The sequence below is a fragment of the Urocampus carinirostris genome, chromosome 6, assembly GCF_059441175.1.
Source record: "Urocampus carinirostris isolate Australia breed hairy pipefish chromosome 6, RoL_Ucar_1.0, whole genome shotgun sequence".
Classification (NCBI taxonomy): domain Eukaryota; kingdom Metazoa; phylum Chordata; class Actinopteri; order Syngnathiformes; family Syngnathidae; genus Urocampus; species Urocampus carinirostris.
The window spans coordinates 7,214,217-7,238,335 of NC_142354.1; the positions used below are offsets into that span (position 1 = coordinate 7,214,217).

Sequence of the window (24,119 nt, forward strand, 5' to 3'; positions counted from 1 at the left end):
CAGTTTCGTGGATGTTTTTACTACATAAAACAGAAAAGAATTAGGGCTTGTGAATACAGAACTGAGCTACATTTCTTTTACAAAATGAATCAACAAGATGGCTCACCATTGTTTTCCTAAGAAATTGGCGTGGTTTGAAGAGAACAAAGCACCCATCGAGTGGAAAATCCCCCAAACCCCATTCTCACCTCAGTCCTGTTCGGACTGGATCTTGCTGGATTTTACAAGTGGTCTGGCAAGACTCACGGCCCCCCACCAAAGGCAAACAAGAAAATGATCTAGATCAATGCCAAGACAACACAACGACTAAACTGTTGAATGCACTTAGACACTAATTGAAAACATTAACGTTTATATAAGTAACTCATTATTGAAATAATTATTTGATGATTACAATAAATAAAAAGGCCATAAGGAGTGAAACATTTCAGCACTGCAACAAATCAAACTTAAAGGCTGAATAATAATGCCATTTAACATTCTATAAATATTCATTCATTACCCATATTGATTATAAATACAAAGTCACCTCTAGGATGTAATACCTGTACAAAAAATGTCTCCTCTCAAAATGTGTTATTCCTGCTAATGTTGTTGTTGATTTCCATTTGCGCAACCAGTTCAGTCACAAGCTGCTGCAGCACGTGTGAGCGTTGCTGGCCCACCTCCAAAACCCCCTGGTGGTCCACGGTCTCTGGGTCATCATAGCGCTTCACCACCTAACATGCAGAGCAAAACTTTAAGTCCTCCGCTTCTGTGTGTTTGCATATTTGTGTGTACCTTATTCGTGATGAGGGATAGACCAAAGACTTTTAAGCCACAGTGTGTCGCTATGACCACCTCAGGGGCCGTACTCATACCTGTAAGTAGATAACATCCATAATTTATAGTGAGGTGTATATGTTATGTGACTGCAGCCTTTTAACCAGGGGTAGGCAAACCTTTGCGTCACAGGCCACATTGGTTTGAAGAGGAAATTGCTCAGTGGCCCAGCAAGAGGGAAACAAAATGGCTGAGTGATGTATTCATTTTTTTTGGATATGCTGATAAAAAATCATAAATCCAGTACTTTGGCAATACAGGAGGAAAATAGATATCATAAGCCAATCTATTTTCCTTGTTTGCAGTCACCTGAACAAGTTGTGTTTTGTTGTCAATTGGTTTTGAAACACTCACAATATACAAATAAATATATTCATTTACAAATAAAACTTTGAGTAAAAGGTCAGTTTGCCCTGTAATAGGCTTTTATTAAAGTGTGACGCTAATCTGTTGATTTTCACTTTTCGCGGGTGATAATGGTCCCCATTAACCGCAGAAACTGGTTCTAAATGAGATGCTGTTTGATATTTTCCATACCTACAGCATCCACGCCGAGTCGATGCAGCAGTCTCGCCTCAGCAATGGATTCAAAAGTGGGTCCTCCCACCATAGCATAAACACCCTCCTGCGTGAAGTTGGCCACGCCCATTTGCTTTGCAAGCTCCTTGGCCAGGGAGCACAGACCTTTGTCATAGCATCCTGACATGGCTGGGAAACGTGGGCCGAACCTGCAAAAACGGCAAAAACCTCAGCAAAAAAATAAAGGTCAGGATTAGATGGGCATATTTCACTTGTTGCCCCACTTTTCGTCATTGGGTCCATTGAGGGGATTCAGGCCCACCAAACCAGGGAAGTTGATATGGTCTTTGATGATCATGATGTCACCGGGGCGTAAGCTGTCAGCCAATGCGCCGGCAGCATTGGTCACGATTAAGGTCTCCACGCCAAGTAGTTTGAAGACTCGCACAGGAAAGGTGGTCTGAAGATTGTGAAATATCATGCGTCAGGTGGCTATTGGTATTTCAAAAGCATTGTAAAACTTGTATTTCAGTGTTGTATAGATTATTCTTAGAAGTGCAGAAACTATTGAAAGTACAGTACATCTGTTGTGTAGGCCAGGGTTCCCCAACTTTTTTTGTACCACAGACTGGTTTAATGTCTGTGAATATTCTGGCGGCCCAGCCCAACAACAACAACAACAATGATGATAATAATAATAATAATGGGGCGGCAGTGGCTCAGGAGGTAGAGCGCTCGTCTTGGGATCAAGAGATCGCAGTTCGAATCCCGGCTCCTCTGTGTTACATGTCGAAGTGTCCTTGGGTAAGACACTGAACCCCTAATACCCCCAATAAGCAGGTTCGCGCCTTACATGGCTGCACGGCCGCTATTGGGAAATGTGAAGCACACTGTAAAGCGCTTTGGGAAGTCATTGACTTGAAAAGCGCTATATAAATGCAGATCATTTCATCTCATCTCATCTCATCAGCTGCACCACTTATCCTCAGTAGGGTTGCTGGGGTGCTGGAGCCCATCCCAGCAATCATCGGGCAGTGGGCAGGGGACACCCTGAACCGGTTGCCAGCCAATCGCAGGGCACACAGGGACAGACAACTCGCTCGCTCATTCACGCCTGGGGACAATTTGGACCGGCCAATCCACCTGAAATGCACGTCTTTGGAATGTGGGAGGAAAACGGAGTGCCCGGAGGAAACCCACGCAAGCACGGGAGAACATACAAACTCCGCACAGGACGTCCGGTAGCTGGATTTGAACCCACTTAGGAGGTTCCCAAGACCTTAGAACTGTGCCGCACACGCGCTAACCACTGCGTCCCCGTGCTGCCCAGATCATTTCATTTCATTTCATAATGGTGATGATAATAACAATAACAATAACAATGGCGATGATAATAATACTACTACTACTACTAATAACAATCATCATAAAAATAATCATAATAATAATAATAATCATAATAATAATCATGATAATAATAATAAGAAGAACAAGAAGATGACTAAATCAACCGTGCAATCACTAAACAATCACATCTTTGTGGATTTCAAGAAAATGGTATCATATGGCAAGCCACTCTTTGGTCCACCGTGCGGAAGTACAACATGGGCCAGGAACTAGTTCAGACCATTGAACAGCTGTATCCAAAAGCTAATAGTGTGGTACTGATCAATGGAACCATTGGAACGTGGTTACAGACCACAGTCGGGGTGAGACAAGGCTGCACTCTCTCTCCAACTTTATTCAGAGGATCATGACTGAAGCTTTTTACCAACATGAAGGTAAAGTCAGCAGTAGGGGGCACAGCATCCCTAACCTCCGTTTTGCTGATAATATTGCCTGATTAGCAGAAAAACTAGCTTGGTAGCCTAGATGGTAGGGCGCCCGCTCCGAGACTGGGAGGTCGCTGGTTCAAGCCTCGGCAGAGCAACTCAGAGAGGTGGTCAGAGCATCAGCAAAGTATGGGATGGAAATCAGCACAGAAAAAAAGGAATGACTAACGACCCCTAAGGTAACACCTCAAATATCGCCTTCAACCACCAAGAGTTTGAACTGTCACAAAATTTAAATATTTTGGAGTTTTCATATCAAAAGAGGGGCTAGGACCAGAAATCATGGCCAGGATAGCTCAATCCTCAGCAGCACTTGCCAGATTTAAACCCATCTGGAGGGACAAGAACATGCCAGTGAAATCAAAGATCATACTTATGCAAGCGCTGGTTACTTCTATCGTCCTCTCTGCTTGCGAGACATGAACCTCACAGCAAAACTGGAAAAAAAAATCCAGGCCATGGAGATGCGGTGCTATAGGACACTACTAGGCATCTGCTACCAAGCACATGTGAGGAATGAAACAGTGCGCAACACCATCAGGGAGACATTGGACCGTATGAAGAACTGTTGTCAGCTGTGTCAGACCAAAACTTCCGTGGTATGGCCACATCACAAGATCCTCAGGGCTGACCAAGATAAATTTCCAAGGAGGCGGAGAGAAAGACTGAAAAAGAACTATTCTGACAATATTGAGGAATGGACTGGTTTCAACTTTTCCACAACCACAAAACAGCCCATGAACCATCAACAGTGGAGAAAGCTCTCCAGAGTTGCATCCCCATTTGTGCCCCGACAACCCAGGCGGTTAAGGATTCCGTGAAACTTTGAACTGTGAATCACCAATTTACTAGGGATGTTGATAACATAGGAAAAGGTATTAGATTATATCTCCTCATCACACTATTTATAATCACGTAACCAGAGACAGATGTTAGACTAAAGTGGGGGTCGGCAACCTGCGGCCATTTAGTGATGCCTAGTGGCTCCATTGGGCTCTTCGAAAGACTCGAAAGAAAGATGCGATTGCATCACCTCTGAAAAAAATTAGAGGAGCGCAATAAAGATTTAAAAGTTGTATTGCATCTCCAAACTTAACTACTGTTGGAAGTTTTGTCAAAACCTAGATAATAAGAAAAAAAGTATGGAAAACCATTTACAGGTGGCGCCTACATATCATTAATCAACATATTTTAAAACACTTATGTGCAGAGTAAGTTCAAGAACAAAACTGAGATAAAAGAGAAAATCAAGGACACGACTCTCTATCCTAAGACAGTGCGGAAGGGGTCATTGGAAAGACAGCCAACAAATTAAATCAAGGACATTAATTCACCGGCAGCATAGAATGCTGCTGCATAATTACCCATGCACTGACTTGTTTAAGAAATACAACGTTAACAATATTAACTTGATTTTTTATACTTTTCCTTTTCAAAAGCTTTCCGTTTTTATTATAGCATGCTGTATTTAATTACATATTGTTTTCGCCCAGTTAAGGGGCTTGTTATGCACCCTTTACATTACAGTCAACCTCCACAGCTCCATGCCCTTACAAACTGTTGTATTTTCCCTTACAAAATACAAAATAATCTTACACCATTTTTTTTCCAAACGTGTTTATTTATGTAGTTTAACATGTTATATTGTTATATCATACATATTGTTAATTAACATTTTGTTGTGAGAACCTGAGTTGATCGAAATGAATGAGGTTTATTATAAAAAAAGTTCAAAAATTAAGTAGCTTGGACGTTCACTGTAGAAGGAAAAAATACATGCAAATATACTAAAGTAGAATAATACATTTTTTAATTCAAATTATTGATTCATTTTCTGCATTAAATTATTGTTGGTAATATACTGATTAAAGGGATAACCACAAACCTGTCTTTTTTCATTTTCTCATTTTATATTTCCTTTGTTTCCTAACTTCTTTATACAACATGATAATTCGTAATATAATGCATCAATGGAAGCAAGGCGGCGCAGTGGTTAGCGCATGTGCGGCACAGTTCTAAGGTCTTGGGAACCTCCTGTGTGGGGGGGTTAAATCCAGCTACCGGACTTCCTGTGCAGAGTTTGTATGTTCTCCCCGTGCTTGCGTGGGTTTCCTCCGGGCACTCCGGTTTCCTCCCACATTCCAAAGACATGCATTTCAGGTGGATTGGCCGGTCCAAATTTTCCCTAGGTGTGAATGAGCGAGCGAGTTGTCTGTCCCTGTGTGCCCTGCGACTGGCTGGCAACTAGTTCAGGGTGTCCCCTGCCCACTGCCCGATGATTGGTGGGATGGACTCCAGCACCACCGCGACCCTACTGAGGATAAGCGGTGCAGCTAATGAGATGAGATGAGAGATAATGCATCAAAGCAAGTGAGCCTTTTGAGAGCCGGCTTTCATTATTGAGTTGAGGCAAAAAAGATGGTTCTCTAAAAAGAGACGGAATTCCTTTCACTACATCAAACCGCTCGCTTCGTTTGCAACGAAAACAATGATACCAAGATAGAGGCTACCGCGGCAAACTCGTTAGACTTGATAGATTTGCTGTTTCATGATAGTCGGTGTATACCGCATGGTACCCATAATTGACAAATTTGCATTTTTCCGTACAGATTTTCTCGTACGTTATACACGTCTTAAAATGCATAATAAAGGTACTTTGTACGGCAAAAACGTACAGGTTGACAGGTATGCCTTTATCTTAATGGTATTTTTATGAATCCTCAAAATAAAAATGACACAAAAAATCGGTTTACTTTATTGCATTTCTTTAATATTATTTAAGCATTGTAATAAAGTTAAACTCAGAGCTGGGTAGTAAATGAGTACATTTACTTGAGTGGGTTTTGGGAAATTTTGTACTTCAAGAAGTACTTTGAAATTCCCATACTTTTACTTTTACTTAAGTAAATTTGTGAAGAAAAAAATGGTACTTTTACTCCACTATATTAGGCAACACTGAAGTCGTTACTTCGTTACTTAATCTATCCCCTCCACGTAAGTACGTGTATGTCTTTATCATGACGGAGACCTGGCAGGCTCTACCATGTTTAACCAATCAAACGTAGCAGCCTTGTCACGTGAAATTTTGTTTACGGAGGAAACATATCGAAAATGTTGCTTAGCAATACCAACTATGAAAACACAGAAGAGGAGGAGCACCCCTGGCCTCACCTCTAGAGCACAAACACCAGCTACAATATGCAATGTCTCATTTGTTCGAGTTCACGGGCTAGCTTGTTCTTCTGCTTGCAGCGCCTGTTAAGATAAGTACTGCATTGAGGCTTTAAATGTGCCACTTGGCGCTACATATGCCTAAATTATTTACCGTAAATTCCGGACTATAAGCCGCTACTTTTTTCCCAAACGTTCAACCCTGCAGCTTATTCAGTGATGCGGCCAATTTATGTAATTTTTCTAACAGCCGCCAGCGGCGCTCGAGCACAAAAGGTAAGATTTAGACAGGTGGAATATATGCGCCGAGGAAGACTGCAACTTCTTAGCTTGTGCACAAATTAAATTAGCGTAGAAATATCCTCACCATGCAAATTGCAATAAGAAAGGCACATGACGCAGCTTTCAAGCTAAATGCAATCGAGCAGTCCGATAAAGAAGGAAACAGAGCTACTGCACGTAAACTTTACTTTGCGAGCGTGTTGCTAGCGTGTTTTTGAATAAGGGAGCGTGGGACGACGTCTATATGACATAGTCTCTTTCCCATACTGGGGAAGACGACTTTGATGACGCCATTTATAAGGAGCTAGATGAAGATGGTTTATCGTGATTATTACAAGTACGGTATGTTTATTTAACAGAGCCGTTTGCTGTGTTGCGAGGATGTTGCTAGTAGCGTTTTGCTACCCTTCACAGGCACGGTTTAGGATGAAAGTTATAATATTATTATTATTAAAGCTTTGAAAACTCTCTCGGTGTACCGTCTTTCTTTGTAAATATGTGTAACCATGTATAATATGTATTTGCAACTGTATATTTTTGTAATGTATTTATTTTAGAGACTTATTCTCATATGTTTTCCACGGGCGAAACAAAAAGAAGGGGCGAAAACCACGGGGGCTGACGGGAAGTGGAGTAAAGGTGAGACGTGTTTGTGGACGCAGCGGACAATAGTGGATATATATTTTTCCCACCCTTACCTTTGGAAATATACATTTTTTGGGGGGGATTATTTTCAACGGGACCCGGACTCTGCAGGTCTGCATCAAACCTTAAGTACTGGTATCATTTTCCGTTCATTTTGCCAGCTGTGGTTTTTTGGACTGTTTACTTTGTATTCAGTTACAATCACGGGACTCAAAGTCGGGTTTGGGTTAAATATGTGATTGTGGTACATGTTTTAATGTGGGCGCATGCGGCTTATATACAGGTGCGCCTTGTGTAAGTACAAAAGTGGTTATCCTCTTAAAATGCGGTGGGTGCGGCTTATAATCAGGTGCGCTCTATAGTCTGGAATTTACGGTATTTGATTTATAATATCTTTATGTTATTGTTTATTAAAGCACTTAAATGTACATTGATTATTTTAATCTACCTCTACATTAAATGTATTTTTGTTGGGGCGGCAGTGGCTCAGGAGGTAGAGCGCTCGTCTTGGGATCAAGAGATCGCAGTTCGAATCCCGGCTTCTTCGTGTTACATGTCGAAGTGTCCTTGGGTAAGACACTGAACCCCTAATACCCCCAATAAGCAGGTTAGCGCCTTACATGGCTGCATGGCCGCTATTGGGAAATGTGAAGCACACTGTAAAGCGCTTTGGGAAGTCTTGACTTGAAAAGCGCTATATAAATGCAGACCATCATGTTGATTGGATGGACTTTGATAATCTGATTGGTTGTTTAAAAAAAATCAGTAAATACGACATTACTACAGTTACTAAGAACTTGAGTAACTTTTTTCACCAAGTACTTTTTACTTTTACTCAAGTAAGTATTTGGATGACTACTTCTACTTCTACTTCTACTTGAGTAATATTGTTCTGAAGTAACAGTACTTTTACTTGAGTAAAATATTTGGCTACCCTACCCGCCTCTGGTTAAACTTCATTGCATCCTAAAGCTTAGTAGTCAAGAGGTGTGTCATTCTCCACAAAATGCGCTCCAGGGAAAATAAACTTCTAATCACAAAGGTTCATCTATTTGTAAACAACTCAGTCATTTTGATAATAGGCTATTTGATAAAGAAACTACAGCACGTGTTGCTTCCATTATAAGACTCAATATTTGCATCTCAATATTTTTTTTTAGTCCAATTTGGCTCTTTCAAAATTTTGGGTTGCCGACCCTGGTCTTCAAGGTTATGATCATCAGGTAAAAATGTTGAAAGTAAAATAACAACAAAAGACATCGGAATTCTGAACATTGAGACACATTACATCATTGATCCTTAGTAACTTTAAACATGATTAGACTTAAACTATGCCTGGTGGCAACAGTTTTGGACTACATGATTTCATTTCCTGACAGCCAAATAGTTTAGAAATGTGAACCATTTGGAAGCCAACTGCTTCACATGGGGGTTGGTGGGTTGGCTTGACAACAGACGCATTGAGTTGTGTGCAAAAAATGTGGCATGTGACCCATGCACGCGCACATTTATTCCACTCAGGTGATGGTTTGGCATCACGGGCGCAAAACAATTTCTTTATTGAGCAACTAATACTGACCTACTAAAAGCCTCAAAATATAAACAATGTATTGTATTCTATTTCTGATAAGGTCAAGGGTGAATCCTTTTGACAAAACTTTAAACATGACCTAAAACCCACATTTGAACCCTAACTAATAATTACCCAAATTTCCCTTTTTTGAAGTGTCCTTAAAAAGTTTAAAGTTATATACAGTATTTTCTTTACTCAGTATGTGTAAACAATTCCCAACTTGGTTCAAAGAGGTCTTGTTATCTATTTTCCACAGCGCCTATCTGCCTTTATTTTACTTTTAGCAAAACTATTCAGGTGGAACATATTAGGTATGAGGAATGGGGGTTAAGGGAGTGCTGGTGAGTGACGTCATGCTTGACCCCGCAGGTATTTTTAAAGTTTCTATTTGTCAGTGTAGCATAAAAATGGTGGATGTAATAAAATGCCTTCTTCAAGTAGGGCTCAAACGCTAAGATAAAAAGAGAAGAGTTTATTCAAGCGTGTCTGAAGAAATGCACGTATTTTCATGTACATCATGAACGAGCTGACTGAGGCTGCCGTGATGACACAAGCCAGTAGATGGCAGCAGAGAGTAACCAAGTTCCAAATTCTGTACAGCTTGTTAAACATTACCTATGCTCTTATGTTTAAACCTAAATTTGAACTTTATACTTGACACCAACCATGGCCCGAAGTTCTTCTGACTTTTTTAAGGCTCTAATAACGTTTTACCTAATTTGAAACCTTTCCAGGATACTGTATTGAAACTACACCTCTAATGTCTCACCGGTCTTATTATCAATACATAGATCCACTTCAATTTAAAAATTGACATCTGGAGATAGAAATCTTGAAGTTTGCAACCTGAATTTAAAATCCTAGCCCTGACCTTACTTTTTTTTTGTTAAAAGCTATTGTGGTATTTCATTTCAATCTTCGAATGGAAATTGTTTTTGAAATCCAGACAATTCTTTGGGAAAGCCTTTTAAGCATCAGTCCTTTTTTGCAAGTAGATCAGAAGGTAGATGAAGCCATAAAACTTGCTCTGATTCTCATTACTCATCATGGTTTTACGTGAAAGTAGTTTGTCATTTCGTGGTGAGTGTAAGACTTACCTTGCACAGTGAGTGGCCTTCATACATGTGGAATCGACCTTGCATGCACACGCAGGTTTTACCCTTCAGCTCCCCGAAAACCAAACGTCCGGCGTGTCCTTGAACTGCGAGGCCACAAGGGTGACCTCATTAAAAAGCAAAAAAGACCTCAAAAGAAACCTCAAATCCAGTATTTACCTGTGCTTTGCGGGAAACCCGGGATGTCTGAGTATGGGAAGGAATCCTGGCATTTGAGAGCGTCGGCCAGCATGCCCAATCCCGAACCGCAGATTATTGCCACTTGGGGACGATGTTTGGTATGAGACTTCAGCCAGTCTGCTGACTTCTGGTATTCATCGTGGCTAGCATAAACATTCCGTGAGGAGGAGACAATTAATCGTTTTCTGACGAATTACAAACTTTATTCTGCTTTGCAGTGACAATCCCCTCATGTTATGTCACGCACAGATGTTACACAGTGGTATTTGGCATAAAGAAAACAGCGACCTAAAGGCACACGTCACTTTTGAGAATTTCGGTTGAATTCTTGCATTTAATTGATTAATTGTATCTTTTCGTTGGTGTACCAGTATCTGTCCGTCATGGTCAAGAGGTTTACTAGTCAATCTATGCTCCTACACTAAACATTGATGAAGACTTGTCCTTGTCCACTATGACAAGTTGGATAGACTGTCTCTTGGCCGGTTTGAAAACACTCCGGGATCCTATTATTGGAGCTGGACAAAGTGGCTGGACATCTGGAATTCCCTGTTTAGGCTGCTGCCCCCAGTTGATTTTAACAGATAAAAATGGTTGATTTGTGACTTTTTAGGTTGGCCAGACCTGGGAACACTTCACTTGCTAGCTTTAATTGAAGGATCTGCAGGTATAATGTTCTCCTGCCGTATAACATTACATTACAAATGGAAGTAGAGGCTTTTATTAAAAATGCAGATCTTGAAATCTACAGAATGAATGTCTGATCTGAGGTTCGGCTTATCTTCCGGTTCTCCTTGCTAGTTCAAAATACATTGAGGTCTTATCTCCTTATTTTGAGTTTCCAATATACTTTAAAATGATCACTTATCTTTGAAACTTCTGCATAATCCAAACCCTTATTGAAAAACTTAAAAGGGTTTAAAAAAAACTCTGGAACTGTTCTTATTAATCATTGAAAGACGTATTTCAAACATTGACTGGTACCTAAAAATACATCAGAATTACATTTCTGTCTTGATCCATTCTTTAAAACTTGCCCATTGTTTAGCTCCTTAATTAGTTTGTAAATCTGAACTTTCTTTAAAACATTTATTTTGAAACCATAACTCTGTTTTTAAATCCTAACTAGAAATCCACTAATTTTCTACCAGAAATTCTTTGTATTGCACAAGACTAACAGCAAAACCTAAGAGAAAAAGGAAATTCAATTTTTTCTTACCTGATTTGTTCTTTGCTGTGCATGATGGATCACACTTGCCTACCTTGCTTGGGTTTGTGTGAGAATACGTGATAAGCCGATTTTCATCAGCCATATAAACAGGTCACATGAATCTGATTGGCCAACAAGCTTTCTATTCATTGGTGGCAACCAATAAATGAAGGCGCTGTTCATGCGTGTCTGTAGTTGAATGTTTATGTTTGTGTGCGTTGGGAAATTTCTGTCTGTATGAGTACGTTGAAGAGTGGTTTTACTACAGGGGTAATCAATTTACTCTCTCACTATTTCACTTATCAAACTTGACAAACCAAATATCTATCAAAAAAGTTTCAAAGCATTGTCAAAGTTCTGAGATATCGGATTTATAACTACTGCATTTATTCAACAATATTTGTGGAATGATCAATCAGTTGAAAAATATTACAGATCACAATTGACCAACTAACAGACCAACTACCCATGGGGGTGGCAGTAGCTCAGGAGGTGAAGCGCTCGTCTTGGGATCAAGAGATCGTAGTTCGAATCCTGGCTCCTCCGTGTTACATGTTGGGTAAGACACTGAACCCCTAATGAACTGAACCCCTAATGCCCCCAACAAGCAGGTTGGCGCATTGCATGGCTGCACGGCCGCTATTGGTGTGTGAGTGTGTGTGAATGGGTAAATGTAAAGCGCTTTGGGAAGTCTTCATTGACTTGAAAAGTGGTATATAAATGCAGATCATTTCGTTTCATTTCAATTGTAAAATATTAGGCACAATGGAAATAAAACCCGGGTCACAGCGGGGGTGCCGAAACCTGATCACAGGACCACCAGTGATACAGATGACAGTAAGGAAAGACTTTAGACTTTATCTCATTGTCGTACTTTTTATACTCACTGTGCCATTTGTCTCTGGTACTGTACAACTAGTGTGATGATGAGATAAAATCTGAAAGGCTTTTTATGTGTAATGTAGATCCTAGTTACCCCAGTGTAGGCTCAATTCCCACTGTATATAACCTCAAAGTTTGAACTGAAAGCGAAACAAAATTTTATACTGATTTTAATCAAATAGAGCAGTGTTTCTACTTTCAAAGTAAAGTGTTACTTATTCTGTCAATTAACTGAATTGCATTCAAATCAAGTAGCTAGAAACTGTACCTGTAAGACAGTTTTTCAGTAACATGCCCAGCACTGTCCAGGATGAACACCTGATAAAGACTAAAAGAGGAAAAAAAAGATGAAAGAATGTCAGGATAAGTATTGAAAATATTTACAAGGTAGTGCTTAGAGAGTGACTGGCCTATGTTGTAATAAAAATGCAAAAAAACAAAACAAAACAGTGCATCAACACAATAGTGCATGAAAGAGTAGGTGTGTTTTCGTGAACTAGGATCAATCAAAATACTGTAATTTTAATTTTTAAAGAATTTTTTCAAACATATACTCATTTAATCATTTAAATGCCAGTAGTTTGGTATGAAAGAGTTTCAAATCATAAAATGTGTCCTCTTTAAGAGTTGAGTTTACGACATTAGTTCACCCAATGTGTATCACTGTTAACTTCTCTTTCAGTAAATGGAAAATTTTAATTTTCGGGAGTGAAGAACAGCTGTAATGGCATCATGTGCCGACTAATAGCATGCTAACGAAAGGCATCTCGGATGCGATTGTGTCCGTCTCATGACCTCTAACACGCTAACGCATTGCACATGCTGTTAGCATCAGCTGACCTGATGTTAAACTCCACCTCAAACGTTTCACATGAGAATTATAGAATAAAACACTCTAAATTAATTGAATTAAACCCTATATCGATGAACCACTTTTTCATTTTTTATGTTTAATTTTCTACTACGATATCTGTGTGAACTATTTTGGTATTGTGTCAATAAGGTTTGAGTAGCGTGACATAATAGTAGTTCCACAAGGAAGATGATTAGCAGCATAATGAGAAGACCACTGTCGGTGGTTACATGGAAATTGAAAGCATCACCTTAGCAGAAAAAAGGCAAAAAATAACGTAAGGGTTAGGGTTAGGGTTAGGGTTATAGGGTTAGGCTTAGGGTTAGGTATAATATGAATTATTAAAATCAGCAAGATTTTTACTGTATTTGTTTTATTTAATATTTTTTGCATCACTTGAGTATAATCAGGTAATCACTACCACTGATTACCTGTTGTATGGGATTGGTCATACGACATTAGCAAGCTCTGTCAAGTGATTGCGTGTTTTAGTAATACTTCCATTTTAACATACGAGAGTTTGCTTACAGTTATGATTTTAAGTAAAAGACGGTTTCGATCAGTAATTAAAAAAGAAGCCCCAAAAATAAATAAATAAAAAAGCTGCTTGACCCAAATGTTGTCATATGATGTATGAATTAAAATTCTTCTCGTGTCACAATGTGAACAATGTCAACTATGTATGCCAGTCAGTAAAGCATTTGGAATTGTTAGTATTTAATTTCATCAACAAAGACGTCAGAAAATGTCCTCACGCTCTCCTTAGGCTGTCCTTAAATGTCCATTCAACAGTGTAAGCAAAATGTTGTAGTTTGAATAAAAATACAACAACACAATTTCAAAGGCTAAAAATGAAAGCTGTGAAACACGTGGGTAATTCTCTGTTTGGAGCATCATTTCATGTCCGAATCTTTCACTTACACTAAATTTTTTTTAAATCTGCAAAATGTTAATAAAAAGTACTATAATTATTCACTTTGACTGTGCAATCATTTAACCCTAAATAAAACACATTTCAAATATGATTTTGTATTTAAAAAAATACATGCTCAATTTTATTGTGTCTGTAGTCCAATGTAATCAACTTTCTCAAGAGGTGCAGGCTATAAAATTGTAAAATCTTTTTTTTTCTTTGACTATTTGAAAAACTACACTAGACTTCATTTCATTATGCAATTAAATGTTCAAATTCTACGAGTCCCAGTAGAATATGCTCAATTGCCTCCCAAAAAGACTACAATTCCATAAAAGCCATTTACAGAATGTGACGTCATTTGATTTTGGTGGGAAAAGAGGTAAACTTTTACCCTCCTTACCTTTTTTATTTTATGTTAAATGTGTTGTACTTGTATGAGTCACTTCTCAAGTATACCCTGTTATGCCAAATTATGGAAAATGTATATTGAGTACAAAAAAAAAAAAAACACACACACACACATTAGATTTAGTTATTAGTTTTGGTAATCTGTTTAAAGTTAGCTAGCTAAAAGTCGATCAGCCAAAGAGCTACAGCTAGATTAGCTGGAACCTAACGGGGTAAAGTGAGGACCTAACAGGGGCGGAAATATCAGTTTGGGCAGTGATAATAATAATAATAATAATAATAATAATAACTATTATTATTATTATTATTATTATTGGGCAGCACGGCGGCGCAGTGGTTAGCGCTTGTGCGGCACAGTTCATGTCATGGGAACCTGTCGTGGGTTCAGATCCAGCTCCAGACTTCCTGTGCGGAATTTGTATGTTCTCCCCGTGCTTGCGTGGGTTTTCTCCGGGCACTCCGGTTTCCTCCCACGTTCCAAAAACATGCATTTCAGGTGAAATGGCCGGTCCAAATTGTCCCTAGGTGTGAATGAGCGAATGAGTTGTCTGTCCCTGTGTGCCCTGCGATTGGCTGGCAACCAGTTCAGGGTGTCCCCTGCCCACTGCCCGGAGATGGCTGGGATGGGCTCCAGCCCCCCCCGCGACCCTAATGAGGATAAGCAGTACGGCTGATGAGATGAGATTATTATTATTATTATTATTACTATTATCATTAACTTCATATAGTATAGATAGATGTATGTGTTTATAAACAAAACAATAGTAAAAAATAAGATTTTTGGGTCAAATTTTTGTTCAGAAATGGCAGGGTGGAAACCATTCAGAGACACTTTTTAAGAAGACAAGCTATAATTATATTTGTACCCCTTCCTCAGCTTGGCCACTATGTACTTATTTGTGTGTAGTAATAAAATCCTAAAAACCATAAAACGTAGGATTTTTTTAAAAATCATGGGTACAAAATGTTGCTGCAAAAAAAATAATCACCCATATTTAAAACACATTCATGGAGATGAAAGGAAAATGTGAATTATTGACATTGATATTAAACTTTCATCGAAATCTTCACAATGATTTGAAACCTTACTTTGGAACCTAAACCGCGGCCAGAAATCCCACTTGGGAACATTCACCGTAGGTAGGTTGACATAACTTTACGTGCGAAAATAATCTTTTGAATTTTTTTGCGGTCAGAATTATGGGCTAATCACTCAAATGTGAAAACCCTGTTTAATGTGACCAACGATCTTCTCCTTGTAATGGACTCTGGTGCCTTGTCACTGTTCGTGTTGCTCAGAGGTAAGATCAGGCCTATAAAAATCCAGCCCGACCTGACCCAGGCCAACAGGTATTGGTATTGGACATTCCAAAGACATGCATTTCAGGTGGATTGGCCGGTCCAAATTGTCCCTAGGTGTGAATGAGCGAGCGAGTTGTCTGTCCCTGTGTGCCCTGCGATTGGCTGGCAACCAGTTCAGGGTGTCCCCTGCCCACTGCCCGATGATTGCTGGGATGGGCTCCAGCACCCCCGTGACCCTAGTGAGGATAAGCGGTGCAGCTAATGAGATGAGATGATATAAGATTGGTAGTATTCCACGCGTTTTGGGGGGTCATTTTTCTGGGTTGTTTTTTTTTGGGGGTCATTTAATTTGGTTGATTTTTAATTCAATGTTATTTTTTTTAATCATTTTTTGTCGTTTTTTGGGGTTGTTGTTTGGTCGTAGCAGCAAAGAGAAGGCTAAAAAAAGCCGTATTGAAAACAGCTCATGTTTACTATTTCATTCAGTCAAATGTTAAAAAAAACTGTAATACAAGCAATTTTACTGAATAAACATGATCTTTTATTGTTTCTTAGTCTGTTTATATAGACCAGGGTTCGGCAGTGGCACACGAGGGGTTAACCAGTGGCACGCGAGCGTATGGCAAAGTAGTAATGATTTTTTTAAATGCGCATTTTTACCTGAAATTTAGACATTTTCATTGCACGCTTTCATTGTTTAGCGGCTTTACGGTGAGCGTGTGTCTGCGCGGTGCCTCGCAGAGGAGAAGAGATCTGTTTTAACCCTCCCACAGAAACACCGGGGCACGATAAATGAATGAATCACGACAGCCATATCATGATGGCTCCTCGAGCGGAAAAATCTCGTTCTTTCCAGCCAGCGTGGACAGACGAATGGGGCTTTGTACAAAAAATGACTGTGCTGTTTGTGCATTAGATAGATAGATAGATAGATAGATAGATAGATAGATAGATAGATAGATAGATAGATAGATAGATAGATAGATAGATAGATAGATAGATAGATAGATAGATAGATAGATAGATAGATAGATAGATAGATAGATAGATAGATAGATAGATACTTTGTTCATCCCCGAAGGGAAATTCACATTTCCAGCAGCATCCCTGAGCTGAGAACAAACAATCGAGAACAATCGAAAATAACACGGGAGCTGCTGGAGTGGCTGCCATTCGTGACGGCGCCGGAAGAAACGATTCAATTTGAATCATGTACAAACAAACAAACAAAATCATTATGCCTCGAGAGCGTTGTACCTCACACGTCAAGTTAAAGTTTGGCATTTTACATGCCAAAATCTGACTCCCCTGCTATTATGGACCCTGTTTGAGATATAGACTTGTGACTTCTAGTGTAACCTACTGTGACATAAATATGTCAGCACAGTGATTTTGAAGAGCTTCAAACGTTTCTGATAATATTACTATTAATAATAATAATAATAGTAGTGATAAAACAAACTAGATTTTTCGAACATCTATTCAGTAACACATCACAAAGTGGAGGCATTCCTCTGTAATTGGATCCCAAAGCCAAAAAAAACATAATAGGTTTAAAGTGCGTCTTACATTGCAAACAGTATAGGCAGGGAAGTCCGATTTTAAATGAAAAAAAACAAAAAACAAAACGATTTGCTTTCACCGCGGGACCCAATGCAACCAGCTCCGAGACTGGGAGGTTGCTGGTTCAAGCCTCGGCCGAGTCATACCTAAGACTTACAACATTGGTACTCATTGCCTCCCTGCTTGGCGCTCGGCATTAAGTGTTGGAATTGGGGAATTTGGTCACCTAATGACTAAAATGACTGCGCCCTGTTTGGCTGCAGCTGCATCGACCCGTACAGTTTAACTGTACTGGTCAGGTGTATCGACATTTCGTTCGGTGTGCATGGTTACAAAGAATGACAATAAAAGTAAAATTCTTTTTTTAAAACCAGGGTTTCATTCACAATAATATACATTGCATAAGGCTATCATACAGGGTTGGGTAGGGTTACTTTAACTTGATTACTTTCAATTACTTTTAGATTACTCCAATACCAAATATGCTAATAAAAGACAAAAGAAACTAAATATGAATAAAATTACTAAATTTTGTGCAGGCTTGGGGAGTAACGGAATACATGGAACGGCAAAAATGATGTTGGCAAGCTGTTTGGATTTATTTTCATTTTGTTTCTGTCGCATTTTGTGTTAGTTTTGCCGGAGATCAAAGAGATCAAAGCCAGGAGAGAAAGCTTACCACGTGTTGTGAGTCATAATTTTATTCATATTTAGTTTATTTTGTCTTTTATTAGCATATTGGTATTGGAGTAATCCAAAAGTAATTGAAAGTAATCAAGTTAAGGTAACCCTACCCAACCCTGTATATATATATATATTGCACCTAAACATAACCAAAAGAACAACTGAAATACCTTCCGTTTGCACAAAGTTATGTTAATGAAGTCAAGTGTTAATAAAGTAAAAAGTACAGTGTAAAAAAATTTAACAGTATGAAAATACAATAACGTATTCTCTGCAAATAAAATACTCTGACTGCCCAAACTGTTTTAGAACCATAAGATTAGTCAATAACATCTTTATAAAAAAATATCTTGCCTGGACAATAATGAGTTAGTTAAAGATCCTAACATTCATAACCACATATTCCTATTGTAATCTGGGTTTATGGTGCCAGAGACACATCAGTGATTAGATAACAAAGTAAAAAAGTTTTTTAAACATTTCAAATTGTGTACGCTGTATATGAGTCAGAATTCTTCTTACTAGTTTACATAACATAAACGTGACTTTCCTCAATTGTTAACCATGTGCTTCTCTTCATTTTTTTGCCTTTTTTTCTGCTAAGGTGATGCTTTCAATTTCCATGTAACCACCGACAGTGGTCTTCTCATTATATTGCTAATCATCTTCCTTGTGGAACTACTATTGTGGCACGCTACTCAAACCTTATTGACACAATACCAAAATAGTTCACTCACCCTGCTATTATAGTACATCAAATAAAGGCTATTTATGTCCAATTAGTTGTGATCGTGGATATCATAGCTGTAAAGCCGCTAAACAATGAAAGCGCACAATGAAAATGTCTAAATTTCAGGTAAAAATGCGCATTTAAAAAAATTATTATTACTTTGCCGTACGCTTGCGTGTCACTGGTTAACCCCTCGCGTGCCACTGCTGGCACGCGTGCCATAGGTTGCCGAACCCTGATCTACGCTATGATATCCACAAGAAAAACTTGATGCAGCACAGCCTGACCCAAACTCTGTTAATAGCGGCCCCCAGGTAAAATGAGTTTTAGACCCCCGCTCTAAACACTATTAATGATTAGTTCAGGGAAGAGTCTTTCTTTTGTTTGTTTTGTTTCCTCCCACGTCCCAAAAACATGCATGGCAGGTTGATTTGCAGGTCCAAATCATCCCTTGGTATGAGTGAGATTTTAAATGTTTGTGTGTGGCTGGCAACCAAATCAGGGTATCCCCTGCCCACTGCCTGAAGACCACTGGGATGGGCTCCAACACCTAGCGACCTTAGTGAGGATAAGTGGGTCAGAAAATGGATGGATGAATATTTCTAGATATCATTGTTGAATGTATACCATGCAGCGGCAAGGCAGCTGCAGTGTCCGTAGCACAGCTCTGAGGTCATGGGTTCAAAACCAGCTACCAGCCTTCCTGTGCAGGGTTTGCATGTTCTCCCTGTGCTGATGTTGGTTTCTTCCAGGCACTCCCGTTTCCTCCCACATTCCAAAAACATGCATGTCAGGTTGATTGGTCTAAATTGTCTCTAGGTGTGAATGAGCAAGTGAGTTGTCTGTCTTTGTGTGCACTGCAATCGGCTGGTACCCGGTTCAGGGATGTCCCCTGCCCACTGCCCAAAGATGGCTGGGAAGGGTTCCAGCACCCCTGCGACCCTAGTAAGGATAAGTTGTGCAGATAAATGATGGATGAATGTCAACCACTTGATCGTGACAGGCGAGTCCCTGTGACGGTGGCAAAAAATGTTCACAGGTTAAGATTTAGCGTCCTCTAGTGGATTTTGATAGTATTGTTTCACCGTGCAGGGGGGAAAAAGAGAAATTTTACTATTCCTCTGATGATTATTAGCATTTTTAAAGTTATTTACCAGTAATTACTGTGTGTGATTCGAAAAGGTTACAGTTAGGTGGTATTTAAATATATATTCATATTTGTGATTAAACGTAGCCCTTTCCGTTCCCAAAGTCATCTGGGATGGGCTTCATCACCTCCGCGGGTTTTGAAAGGAGGGAATTAATGAATTTATATCTAATTTATTTTTGACAAATACAGCCCCCCCCCCAAAATAAATAAATAAATAAATAAATAAAAAAAATAAAATAAACAAAAAACACAAAAATGTAGAAGCAATTATGTCCCAAATTGACATTTATTTGTTTTTAATTCTTGATTTTCATCATTATCTACTGTATTCCAATGAATTTAAAAACAAATTAATCAACTAAGTGTTAATAATAATAATAATAATAATTTCCTTTATTGTCATTCTTTGTAACAATGTACACAGAACGAAATGTCGATACACCTGACCCGTTGTAGCGAGCCGATGCAGCCGCAGCCAATAGAGGGCGCCGCCACTTTTACCAATGTTATAAGTTTTAGGTATGACTCGGCCGAGGCGCGAACCAGCGACCTCCCAGTCTCAAAGCGGGCGCCCTACCATCTAGGCTACTGAGCTGTTAAATAACAAAAAGGAAGAAAAAAAAAATGTTAATGTGAAATTGAAAATTTATTATACCATGATTTGATATTTAAATTGAGGTGGTCATGCTATATGCGGTCTACTTATTTGAAAAATCCATGAATCAATTATAACAATCAAATTTGAATCAGAATTGCAAATAGAAAAATGTGAAACTGTTCATTTTACTGATTTTCATTTTGCATTTATTTTACCGTTATGCAGTAGAATATGTGCAGTGCATAGAAAATGAACAATGTAGGCACGAATTAGGGCTATTGTTATTGTGATTCATGTATATCTGATATCACATCTAATAGTTTAACAGAGTGAAAAAGGAGCTGTACGGAATTTGGAACTTTGTTACTCCCTGCCGGCATCTCGTGGATTGTGCCATTGCTGCAGTTTCAGTCAGTATATTCATGAATCACATGCAAATACGTGCATTTCCTAGAGGTTTGGGGTGTCATTTGGACTCTGCTTGAAGCAAACCATTTCTTACTTTCACTATTTTCACACCACACTGACAAATAGAAAAAGAAAACTGTAGGGGCGAGCATGACGTCACTTGCTTCATACTCCATTCCTTAAACCTAATATGTTCAGCCCGAACATCTCGGCTCAATGTAAAATAAAAGCAGATAAGCGCAATGGAAAATAAAGCATAAGGTCTCTCTGAACTCATTTGAGAATTGTTAACACAAGCTTAACAGCGAATATATTTAACCTCCGATGACGCCCCCTACCTTTAAAAGAGCTGTTCAGAATTTTCAATTTGTTACTCTCTGCCGTTATATTCAGGTTTAAAGTCATGAGCGCAGCCTCAGTCAGAACATTCATGAGTATGTCCATATCTTAGACATGATCAAATAAACTCTTCTCTTTTCATCAATTTGAGAGTTTGGTATGGGGTTTGGCCTCTATTTGAAACAGGCCTTTTACCATTTTCTTGGTACATTGACAAAAAAACTGTGATGACCAGCATAAAGTCACTCTCCAACCAGTCGCCTCAGCACCCTTCTCCTCCTACCTAATGTTTTGCAAGTCCCTGAACAGCGTTGGTAAAAGTAAGATAAAAACAGATAGGCGCAGTGGAAAAAAATGTGCTTTGAACTCAGTTGGGCATTATTAACACATAGTTAGCCCTCTTATTACCATGGGGCGCCGGCGACCCCGTTTTATAGGCGGGATTTAAATGACTGGTACTGTAACCAATGTAAAAACAAAATCTAATTGAATCAATGGAGTTCGCAAAAACCACTGCAAGGTGGCAGCAACTACCTACAATCGTATCTCCCAGCTATCCTGGTGTGGCAACTGACTAATTGCAGGCAAGAAATGACACATAGATGATTTTTGACTCTTTCATTGCCAAAATAACAATAGTGGCTTGAATAAAACTTGGTTAATAGAGATAATATTTGAGTTTCTATTAATTAAATCTAACCACAAACAACGCTAACCACTTTTAACTTTTAACCAGTCGAGTCAAGTAAACAAAGAAGACTTACAATTACGTAAGGAAAATGTGCATTGAAGTAGTGATTAAAAAAAATCTAGCTATCCATATATCATACCTGTCAACCTCCACGGCTCCATGCCCGTACAAACTGTCGTATTTTCCCGTACAAAATTCTAAATAATCGTACACTATATCTTTTTTTTCCTGAATGATGCATGATGGAAAATCCCCAGGCGGCAGGTGCATGCGATTGAAAAATTTGCGTTTTTCCGTACAGATTTCCTTGTACGTCGTACTCGTCTTAAAATGCATAAAAAACGTACTTTGTACGGCAATACCCTACAGGTTGACATATTGTATCCGATATTAATAGGGCAGCTAAGTACATATTGTTGCCCTTTGCTGGTAATAAAAAAAAAAAAAATCTCTCTTTCTTGCGTGCACACGCACGCACGCACACATAAATTGAATGAGTCAATACTGTAACTCTTCTGCAATCACAGGCTGAGTTCATCCTTTAGCCAAACCTGCGTGTGCGTGTTTTGAGCATGCGTGTGCGTGTTGGTCAGCGTTGCGTGTTGATTGCACTTCGTTACGACAGAAACCCGCCTGATGAAGACGGAGGGAGCCAGTGTGTGTTTTATTTTGTTTTGTTTGTTTCACTGGGAGATGAAGCATGTGCGTGAGTGTTCACGGGTATGTGAGTGAACGATATTGCCCAAAGTTGCATTTGATGGGCAGGAGCGCAACTGAAACATACACATATACACGCACACACAAACATGCTCATTATAGTTGTTAAATGTCCGTCTCACTATTGCATGTTTCTGTGATGATAATTTGGAAAGTTGTAAGTTTCCTTACTGCTCAAGGTGGACATTTTTGTTTCGGGTGTAGTCACTTTGGTTGCCAGGGCTTCAACAAACAGCCAGTTTCCTGAATGGCCAGTGCAGAAACTTAGTTTCCCAAGGACCTCCAATTTTTTTTGGGGGACCTTGAGAAAATAAGATTGCTTCCTAACCTAACCCCTAACCCTAACCCTCTGCCTAGGGGGAGCGTTTGATATCGGGTACTTTTTTTACTGTCATAGAATAAAGTGCAATTGAACCCCCTCTACGTTGCGTGGCAGTGGCGCTCTCTTTGGCAGAGTGTGCGCCCGGCAGTAATGCCTCAGCGCTTTGCACATAGATAGCATGGAGTATGAGTATGAAGTGTAGACACGAAGTATTGCGGACCCTAAAGTGCCCCAATGATGTGAGACGTATGTTTTGTTACGATTTTGGCAGAAGGGGTTTTCTTCTTCTGATGGAGGGCATGACAAAGATTATTTGAGAAGCCCTGGCCAATAGGCACAATGATACAGTATCTACAATGTGTAATAGTCAAAATACCAAACAACCATGGCATTCTACGCAATCTGATTTGTTAAAACAAAAACGAGTAGAATAAACTTATCAACAATAAGGAACATTTTAAACCTGACAATATCCAAACCGGAAACAAAGGCAAGACCAACAAAACCTGACATGAAGGCAGAAGACCGGATGGAAATGGCAATGACCTGACACAGTGTGCGGTCTGAGCAGTCAATATAAAATATTTGAAGAGACACGTGTGTGGAGATTGGGCACAAGTGTGTCTTGGTCCACATTCAGTTGGTGTCCTCTGGGGTACGGTGCCTTGCCAGTTCCAAACAAAATGGTTGGCATGTGTGAATGGCATACTAATAATATTAACTAAGATAGAAATGTTTTTTTTGGGGGGAGGGCATGCAGCTGTACTAAATTACTCTTTATTTCTTGATGTGATCAAAAACCATGAATACATAAAATAATAATCAGGGTTAGAATTGTTCAATATTTTCAAAAAGCACAACTTCCTTAATATAATGATGAAATAGACTAAAATTCCTCCCCAAAAAAGAACGAATGTGGCAGTAGCTGGTCCTTGCATGCTCACTGGACTCAATTGCAACAACGTGCACACAGATACTCGAGGAGAGTCTTCTTATATCACTTTTGCGTCATCCATGATGACCTCTGTTTGTGGTTATTAACACACACACATGCACACACACTGACGCACATACACAGTGGGCTGTCTGGAATTGTCTCTGTGATGAAACCGGCAGTAACTGTTGGCATGTCAATGCCATCCTTGGTGACATGAAGTGTGTGCGTGTTCTTGCATGTGTGTGGGTGTGCGTGTTGTTGTAGGTGTGT

The 24,119-nt window shown here is 39.4% G+C and overlaps 1 protein-coding gene across 4 annotated transcripts in view; it reads right to left on the minus strand.

Annotated features, from left to right (window-relative positions):
• The window catches only part of LOC148363685 (purine nucleoside phosphorylase-like), a 28,589-nt gene that overhangs the window by 416 nt on the left and 4,054 nt on the right, over nt 1-24,119 (minus strand). The window contains exons 1-7 of one of the 4 annotated variants that reach the window (XR_015850616.1): nt 11,359-11,417; nt 10,119-10,282; nt 9,942-10,045; nt 1,626-1,801; nt 1,360-1,550; nt 781-860; nt 107-719 (exon numbers count right to left, since the gene is read on the minus strand). Coding sequence is in view for 3 of the 4 variants with exons in the window: in XM_088337086.1 (XP_088193212.1) it covers nt 567-719; nt 781-860; nt 1,360-1,550; nt 1,626-1,801; nt 9,942-10,045; nt 10,119-10,282; nt 11,359-11,381 (891 nt within the window). In the remaining variant the exon portion in view is untranslated. Of the gene's footprint in view, nt 720-780; nt 861-1,359; nt 1,551-1,625; nt 1,802-9,941; nt 10,046-10,118; nt 10,283-11,358; nt 11,418-12,499; nt 12,560-24,119 lie in introns of those variants that run through there. The other 3 variants (XM_088337086.1, XM_088337087.1, XM_088337085.1) reach the window with 3 other exon arrangements.